The 10332-nt window shown below is 33.1% G+C and overlaps 1 protein-coding gene across 1 annotated transcript in view; it reads right to left on the reverse strand.

Moving 5' to 3' along the window:
* LOC132721210 (myosin light chain kinase family member 4-like) overlaps positions 1-10332 on the reverse strand; it is a 44345-nt gene extending 34013 nt beyond the window's left edge. The window contains exon 1 of the mRNA XM_060705478.1: positions 9819-10332. Within this exon, the coding sequence (XP_060561461.1) occupies positions 9819-10225 (407 nt within the window). The 5' untranslated portion in view covers positions 10226-10332. The remainder of the gene's footprint in view (positions 1-9818) is intronic.

Genomic DNA, 10332 nt, shown 5'->3' on the forward strand with positions numbered 1-10332 from the left:
ACAAACAAGCACACAAAAGTTATTTTTTACTTTACGAATACTTTGGACTCACGAGTGACTTAACCTCTGCTTCTTTGGCTTTCATAGTAAACTAAACTTAAAATTATGATTTGGAAATGAAGAAATATGTTTGATCTTCGGTGCTTGTCTTAAGGTCCCTTTGTTTTGATTATCTATTGTTTAGAGCCAATTTAAACAAACGTTGGCCATATTTCGAGCGGTTGTCGGTTAACCGACTGGTTGTCTTGGATAACTAACAAGAAATCACTAACTTGACCGCACGTGACCGACTACTAATTCAACAAGATTACTGCAGATCAGCAGTGAAAGACAAATGGCCATAAGTCTCAATGTCAAAGACAATTGTTACGGAGAAATCCCGCATCGTCCTATAGGATCCAAGTTTGAGTTATAGATGTCCACACGAAAAATGAAATCGAATTCGGTCCAACTCTTTCGGTGATCTTTATACATATTCGACAGTTTTATGAAAAGAATCTGTGCCTTTTTTACAATGATTTGCATATGAACAGAAAGGTATTTTGTTTAATTCTTTTTGGGGAAAATGCAAGCACTTTCAGATTTTTTTTTCTTTAAATTCATGAATTTTGTTACAGATGTCATTTGGAATTTCTAAATTGGTTTGATGGCATTTAGACTGCAATGATATTCATTTTTCTACACATTTATACACTTCACTTCTCCGTTAATCATATGTCATAGCAATAACAACAACGACAGTTTAACCTGCATTTCTTTTCGTTTTGCCTTTTGTCGTCTCTAATACTAATTTAATTCGTCATCCAAACGTAGCTCAAGCATTGTTTTTCATATGATATAAAAAATACTTATATTTGGGCCATGTTTTATTTATGACAAGAAATTATTCACGCAAAACATCAAACTACATGGCAAATAAGAAATTTTCCACCTGGTGAGATTATAATGTTCTGTCGAACATCAAATTAATTGTATCTTTGCTCAACTGGTTATTTTCAAAACCTCACCAACAATATTTCACCGTATAAAAAAATTAATGAAATTACTTTTATTTCTGCCACAGCGTCTGTCTGTTTTATTATTCTGTCAAGCTTATCTCTACCCCTAATAAACCACTTAGGAATTCTGGGATATTTCACACATTATGCTGAATACGAATATTTCTTTCGTCAATTCGAAAATTTTAGGAACAGAACAGAAAATATATGCTACTGTTTTACGTAGAGTAAATTGTGTACAAACACCGAATAATGAAACACTATAAAATATTCAACTTGCCATTGCCTTAAAAATAACAATACGTGTTCAATCCGATGTGTATTTTTTCTCGAAATTAATCATATCATTTATTTATAAATTTATATTTATTTATTTATTTTTGAACATATGGATTTAGAGCTATATCAAGCCCGACAACGTAAAGTTTTTCGCACTTTTCGTCGGGTTAAGAAAAGATTCGAAAATAAGAAGAACTGGCTCTGAAGTAAAGTTGAAAATGGCAGCTATGTAGTGACTTTATACCATCAGACGAGAAAGAATGAGTGCATGCAAGTCAACAGTCATTATGATATCTTTTAAATCTCTTTATTCCATTTTTGTATCTTGCCCAAAATATGTCAACTAAAGTGTTGATATAAAACAAAATAATGGGTTGCAATCGGTAAACTGTTGGCATAATTCTCGGAACACAGTTGTTCCCCTTTTCATATTAAACCACATTTGTTTTCAGCAGATGTGATTTATTTCATGATTTGTATAATAAGTTATCACTGCCAGACAATTCTTACGTCAATAATTTACAAGAACAGTACTGTTCTTTCGCACTGTGATCTGATATTCGTCTTTGTGTGTGTCTTTTTTTAGAGATATTTTAAAAGACATAGCAGTATTTATAGGCTGTTTACTGTCACGTTTGCTTAGTCATTAATCCGGTTAATACGTATTAATTGGACAAAACAGTTGTCAGAAATGCATCCGTTTTTATATTCATAGGAAAATTCAGGAAAATAAGCATTCATCTAGAGGTGTGATGTTTTTCAAAACCCCTACATTATATTATGTAACTCAAATGTTTTTATTCCGTTATTCCGTTTCTCTCTATTTTATGGTAATATATCATAAATATGTTGCTTAAATGAAGATTTATCAATAAGTCCCAAAACGCATTATTTGTAAAGATATTACCGAATTTACACTTCATGTTAATAAAGGGAGGTAATTAGACAGTTTCTATAAAGTCTAAGTCAAATTTTGCAATAAGAAATGAATGCATATATTTTAATGATTACATATAATGTGAACAAATATTTGCTATACATATTTTACATGTTCTTCGATGTTTGGTAGAAGAATGATTATATATTTATATATATAATTTCACTTACATCGTTTATTACAACATACAGGCCTTTAACGAAAAGTGCCGCAGAATTGTGATTTGCCCATTTGACAAAGCCAAAGACACATGTATGAACAAAGTGTATTAAGAAGGAGAATCGTCTTTTAAAAAAACACATCGGACAAGTTTCTTTAATATATTTGTTTTCATATTTATCTTGTTATTACTTTTCTAAGCATATAAGTTGTTATAACTAATAATGTGGAAGTTATAATAAGGAGCAAACTTTAGAAAACAACGTCAAAAAGACCTTACCGTAGTTTGGCTAAGTTTTCTATGAAAATATCTTACTTTTAAAGTGATAAATCCTTCTTAGTTAGATATGGTAATTAGTATATACATATGTATATATGTATATGTAAATAAACCATGTCGTTTCATCCCACTTCCCCTCGGAGGGTGCTCGTGGCTGAGAAGGCACAGGGCATCGGCAGAAGATTTGAAGACTTGGGATGGCGCAAAAGATCAGAACTTGTACTGCAGACCAGCTGCCGATGTCATGACTATAATGCCGAGGGGAGTGGCCCTACAAAGTAGCCTCTGAGTGGACGAGGATGGAGTGCTAGGGTGCGTGAGCCCATAGCATGGATAGACTGCTTGAACGACAGGCCTTCCGCTAACACCTCCTTTCATTACTGTACATTTAAGTTCTCGTTGACCGCCGTACAGTGACCTATTTTAGCTCAAAATTCATCTTTTGCTAAAACTCCGTGAAAATTGCATGGAGGTAAATTATCACCACTTAGTGCTTCAAAATTAACTCTTTTAAGGGCATGACTGGTGACATGTCCGGGGTCCGTACACGACAGCGAGAGCTGCATTTTGTGCCCTTGCGGGCGGACGGACCCTCATAAAGGATAGACAAAACACACAACAATGTCTTTTTGCTTTAAACCCTCTGTGATATTCCAAAATTATCATTGAGTTGTTTTTTCTTCTTCTTTGTACATGTTTTTTTATAGTTTAGTTCTAATGCAAGTTATTTATTAAGGACAAAATAGCATAAATAACTTTCGGTACACCCACCCTTCTTTATGTGAAAATTATCAAAAGTAATCAGAATAAACGAAATTGATACGGAATGCTCATTTCGGGAATAATTGAAAAAGGCGCGTTTTGAAGTTTTGAACAAGAATTTGCCGTGAACTTTTTTCTTGCTAATGATGCAAGTGGGGGGAAAATGCGTCTTATCGTCGATGGTTCACAATATTCAGACATTTTTATTAAAAAAATATTTCACATTCAATAACATTATAGTATTTCAAACTAGTTCTTTTTTTTTTCTCTCACACGTTTAGGAATGGAATAGATTTGTGATATACACATTACTGGTGTAGGGAATTGCAGAAACAATAGCCGACAGACAGCAGATAAAGTAAATCAAAAACTCAAGATAAAATCATTAACGTTTACTGTTATAGTCGAAGTGCGTTCCTAACAAGAAAAAAAAACAACAACATTTGAGCCGCGTCATGACAAAACCAACGTAATGCGTTTGTGACCAGCATGGATCCAGACCAGCCTGCGCATCCGCGCAGTCTGATCAGGATCCATACTGTTCGCTTACAAACCCTAGAACAAGTAGAGAAACTGATAGCGAACAGCATGGATCCTGATCAGACTGCGCGGATGCGCAGGCTGGTCTTGATCCATGCTGGTCGCAAACGCATTATGTTGGTTTTGTCATGACGCGGCTCATTTTTTCTATCTTTTCCTCGCAATACAAAAGCTTTATAAAACGTTATAACAAAATAGTGAGTAGATTTTATCAATGGAGCCCATGGGAGAAAAAAAACCACCAGGTGGTACCGATTTCTTGGATTATATCGACCGGAACTCGACAGAAAACGGCAATTAACACATTCCAAAACAAAATATAGGTTTTAGTAGGTACACACGTTTTATTCAAGCACATTTCATTGACTACAGAATGGGGAGATCGCAGCAAATATTTATGATAGTAATAATCAATGTTATTTTCTGCTACATAAAAATACTCTTGCCTAGTGGTAAAAATAGTTTCTGAGGTAAGCGATAGTCCAAAAGGCACATTTTGCACGTTCCAAGAGAATGTTGTCTATAGTTAAGTGATATGGCTTTTGCAGTATGTTTCAGGCGCGTTGAACGTTCTATACTAGCCGTGCGTATATGAAGTGTCTTGAACGTTTTTGACGTGATGCACGTAACTGACAGGTATTTTATATACATGCTACACGTATTTGACGTACTACATAATTCGACGTGTTGAAATTATTTGAGTGCTGAATGTATTTTACATTCGGCACGTTTTGATCTTCTGAGCGTATTTCCTGTGCAACACGAGGCGAATGTGTTTCACGTGATACAGATACATACACGTACTTTGCTTAAAAAGGACAGCTGACAAAATTTATCAACGTCTTATTAACTTTTATTGCAACCTTATAAACTTTCCACTAAATGCGATATAACAAAGTAAAACCTCTCGTGTCGTATCTAAACTTATTGTAAATGACGTCAACTATAGAACTATTCTACGTCATAATCTATATATATCTGCGACTTATGCGTGAACATTTAAAAGTGCCTAATTTTAAACAGGACCGTTATCCAAATCCAAATCGTTGTTTGTCAGAACTGTAATAGATTCAGAAAAACAACAATGTGGATAAAATTTATAACGTCTGAAAGTTAGCAATTAATTTTTTTTTTTTTTTTATACAAATGTACATTTTGTATTATGAAAAAAATGTTTATATATTTCTCTGATACCTTCACCTTAAACCTTGGCCAAAACTAAAGTCGGCACATTCTGGATAGATAAATGTACATGCATATCTTCATTGTTAACAGGTGTTAGCAAATGTACAAGTCCGACAATGTCTGCCCGCTGGACAAGGAGTCGATTTATTCTCCGAACACTTGTTTCAAATTACTATTTACCTAGATAAAAAGTAGTTCGGTTGCAGATAAAAGTAGTTCTACTGACAAGATAAGATATAAACCTATCTACTGGCGAAGATAAGTACAAGAAGTGGTTAAGATGGACAGAGATATTCTAGAATCGTTAGATACATATCAGAAATGACCACTGGAAGGAAAAAAGGAAGAAAGTGTGTTTGGGGAAAGAGCGGGCGGGGGAGCGAAGATTATAATCTTAATCACCATGTTTGAGTGAAAACACTTAGACCGTGATATCACATACTCTTAAATAAAATGATAACTTTATTTTTTCTTCGCTTTCTTATATGTTCATGGCAAACTTACTACGTAATGATAACAAAGTTCAAGTACGGTTCTAAAATCGTTGTTTTCTAGGACAAATTCAAATATTTTACCTTGCTTAAAGAACTAAATGCGTAATTAGATTAATTGGCAAATTCATGAGCTTCATAAATTTGACTTTGAGCTTCTTTTACAACAACATTTACATATATATAGGCAGACGATTCATAACTTTTAACTGAGTTTCTTCAACTTACTCTAAACTTTGTTATATTTTTAAGAGAATTTCGATAGCGACATTTAAAAGGTAACTACATTGTCACGGTGTAATTTCAACGTCTGTCTTAAACGTCAACACTAAGTCTTGTCTTTTGATAACAGAATAATGTTATTTCTGTATTTGAATAATATCTTTTTTTTTCATTTACCAATTTAATGATAGTATGCAAAACGTCAGCGACAACACTAAGTATTATCCTTTGATAACATAAAAAACGTTATTTTTTATTTGAATATCATTTTTCTATTTATCAACTTTATGATAGTATGCAAAATATCAGTTACAACCGTGGGGCAAAATGGTTGAATGACGCGTTCTGACAACATAAGTAAGCTGTCCTTCTCTTAAAATAAATTATTCATCTTTTAATTAGGCCATAATCATAAGTTGCTTTACATTTGGAACACATCATTTTACCATTACCATGTCGGATATCTTTTTATCTAGACAACGTTGAGATAATTTTCATTTGTTTTTACAATTTCGGACTGCGGCCACCATCAATTAACCATACAGCTTCGCTAAATTAATGTATGTTTATGTAAGGAATTAGCGGCATACTGTGTTTACAGTTTGTTTGTGGAAATAAGAGATGGCCAGAAAAGCAATATTGTAATTGCTGAGTTCATAAGCATTGGCATATGAAGATCAGGCGGTGCTCTCCAGTGTATCCGAAAACAACTTTTTTTCTCTTTGGATTTTCTTTACGGTAATAATAATAATAACAATAGTCTATGACCGTTCGCAAGTCAAGTCTGATTGCAAAGCCAGAAACGGCCTACGCAGAAAAAAAATGTTTTCTAAGAATATTTGTATGCCGTGCACTTGGGCTGAACTTCTGACACGGTATTGTAAGCCAAGTAATTAGTCAGTTAGCATCCTTAAATAAACTACTCAACACATGTACGTAATATCAAAGAAATGCGTAGGATACAAATAACAAATAAAAGTCATTGGTCCAATTTGTCAGTTATTTCAATGATAAAAACTAAACAAGTTATATATCTATTGTTGTTTAGAGCGGTCTTACGTTTTGAAATCACTAAGACTAGCTGGCAAGCGTTTCCCCACAAATTATTTATTATCTATACTGTTATAATACAGTTATTTATTAGAATTCATATTTATATTCTAAACGTATAATCGCTTTTAAAAAAAATCCTGCGTTCTTAAAAATGTTATTATTACATGTTTAGTTAATAATGATAATAATAATTATAATGAAGACTTTACTTAACAATAGAACTCATTTGAACAACATACCAATCGTCCATGAGGCCCTCAACAAACACAAATATCAATTCAATATATTCAAACTATTAAAGGCCCATTATGTCTCATGAATGCTTTTATTTTTATTTCTCGAAAGCTTTTTATTTCGGGTTTCCTTTTGGTGTCCCAAAAGTTACTCATTGGCCAGTAAACTTAATCATCTTTTGCTTATGGTGCATTTTGGTAATTAGTGCCATAATAGTGATTTAGTATTTTGTATGAAAGTCAAAATACTACTTCGTTTACATTTTGATACTTTTAAGACAAACAAGTTCACATTCAGCGCTATTTTCTTTGGGTGACAAGCATCTAACATGTTTTATAACCATTATTTTAAAAGTTATTAAACCAGTGTGTGCCCTTTTCTAAAATAATGACGAATGTATTCGTTTCTGAGTCATAATGTGCCTTTAAAATACATCAAATGTAAATACGTGAGATTTTAAAGACAACTACAAAGTATGGAATTTAGACTAAAGTTTAAAAATAACCCAAATGATAGTCTTTTCTCGTAAATTTGTTCCAGTTTTGAGATGGTTTTTCAATTAAATCTAGAGCTGGAAAGAAGTGGCAAAAAGTAGATTTTACGAGGTGTTGTTATAATGATTTTACCGAGTTGTTGAGGAGTCGATGTAAAAGAAGATATATCATTTTAATGTTGATTTTCTTGCAGTGCACACTGCCATGGCGGTTTTCCAGGGATTGTTAAGGGGGTTGGGGTGAGGTGAGGGTGCAAGAATTGTCTTTTCCGTACGATCCTCACTGGAAAATTACTTTTTTACGACGGTGTAACTGTTATAAATGTTTTAAGTGACAGTGACCACATCTGATGTAATCGATTTTGATATTCAATATGCCCAGTTTAACCGATCAAATGTATTTGTATCAAAATATAACTTTCTACATGTATCGATTATATGACGAGAAAATCGTTTAATTGTAATGATATATAGAGGAAACTGGTTTAATGTATCGATATAAAGAGGACACTGGTTTAATGTATCGATTTAAATTAGGTAACTTGTTAAATGTATCTATGAATAAAAAAATCGTTTAATTGTATCGATATATAGAGGAAACTGGTTTAATGTATCGGTATTGACATTCTGAGTACCGATATTAGAGTACCTTTATATAAATCATCGTATAAATCGGTACAAAAAAGGGGACAGCTATAATATATCAAAATGTAAAAGTTAACTACAGTGTATATATTTATTACTAAAATTTCAATACAAAGTCGTAACTGTTTGAATGTAATGATAACAAATCTTGTTCTATTTTAACTTATGTATCGATAATCGTAAATGCTTCGATGTGGCAATTATAAACGTAAATGATTAATAAGAATTAGAATTCCAAATTGTACGCAGTGATTCGAAATAGATGTTGTTTTTGTGTTGTTTTTCTTTAATTTGTTAATAAATGATGTAATAAATATTTATTATAGATGTTATTGGCAAGATTTCAATAGAGGTACACCATGAACGATTATTTTTATAAAAAAAATGCATGTACTTAAAGTACAGTTATGTTTTATGGTTCCTATAAGTTATTTGGCATTAAGCATTAGTTGGTAGACTCATTCTTACAGCCACAAACAGTAAGAGATTGCCTCGGGCTTTTATATCATCAGATAAAATAATTCCGAATAATCAAGAAAGAACATATTGAATATGTATGTAGCAAAATGTATGTAGTAAAAAAAGAACCTAAACAACATGAAATATTCTAGCACGTAGGATGACTGAAAATGATTTGAGTGTCCTTGACCCTTAGCCTGCTGGGATTAACTGGGTCTACGCATGCGCGCAGTGCGGACCAAGATGATGGTCGGCACCGTTTGTATAAGGTCAGTGCATGTTTTAAAATTGTCCCTTAAAATGATGAATGGTTTTGTCTAGACAAATTAATTTAAAATATTTGGCGATGTAAGGTTTTTTATTATGCTCAGTAACTGTAAAACTTTTTGATATTCAAATATATTTAGTAAAATGGCGGTGGCGATGAATGAATTATTGGACTAAACGTAGACAAAATGTATTACCAGACAAGGCCTAAATTTTGCAGCCATTTCCGGTCAAATTTAACGGACCTGTTTCCGGTTAATGGTTTACCACTTTTGCTATTGGTGTTCGTCTTTCGGTAGAAAGAGGATGGGTTGGGGGGACAGGGGGACAAGGGGCGGTACGAGTGTTGAGAACGATAAAAACGAGTCTTGTGAAAGAAATATAAGGGGGGAAATGGTAGAGAACGATCACAAAAGGGGTTGTTCAAATACAAATACATAGAATTAAAGGCACATTATTCCTCAGAAATGCATATTTATTATTCTTAAGAAATGTCAAACACATGTTTAATAATGTTTCAGTTATGGATTTAAAGCATATTAGATGTTTAGCAAGTAAAGAAAGGAACGATTTATACTCCGTAATGTGTCGTAAAGGTAGCAAAACGTAAACAAAGAAGTATTTTGACTTCCATTCAATATTATTATACCACTTGCCAACAGAGCATAAGAATTAAAAGATAGTCCATCTATATGGAAAATGAGTATTATTTTAAACTGTAACAAGATACCAAAAATAGAATGCCTTTGAGAAATAAAAAATATTGCTTTTTAGGCATTATGGGCCTTTAATATACATTATCTTATATACTCACTTTAATTTATATTGGCATATAGTTAATCCATCTAAAAAAGACTTTGTTAATCCTTTGGAATTATGTTCTTCGTCGGAATCATCAGAATCATAAACACCTTTATCACCTTTTTCTGCATGGGAGTCGATATGACAATGTACTTCATCTTTATGTCGTCTGTCAACTTCCGTAAATTCCGACACACCTGACACGCTAAATTCCGTCACCGTTTTTTCTCCCGTTTCACTGTCTAACGTCATATTGGCCGTAGTGGTGGTTTTAGTCGTAGTCACTTTTGTATGCATAGTGCTTACATTTACAATTTCCTTAATAAAGACATGATTTCCATTTGAAAGATTTCCATTGCTGCATTTTTCGTATTTTCCAGCAACACTCGTACTTATCCATTTTGTGGCGGAACCATTCATGGTTATATTCTTCCGACAGAAACGTGTAGCATCGCAATGCAAGGGCACATACCTAAATGACAAAAGAAACAGCGGATAGAAACATAAACGTCTTGGGAAGGTGAGAA

Source organism: Ruditapes philippinarum, unplaced genomic scaffold, assembly GCF_026571515.1.
Source record: "Ruditapes philippinarum isolate M1 unplaced genomic scaffold, ASM2657151v2 ctg4200_1_1_1_1, whole genome shotgun sequence".
Classification (NCBI taxonomy): domain Eukaryota; kingdom Metazoa; phylum Mollusca; class Bivalvia; order Venerida; family Veneridae; genus Ruditapes; species Ruditapes philippinarum.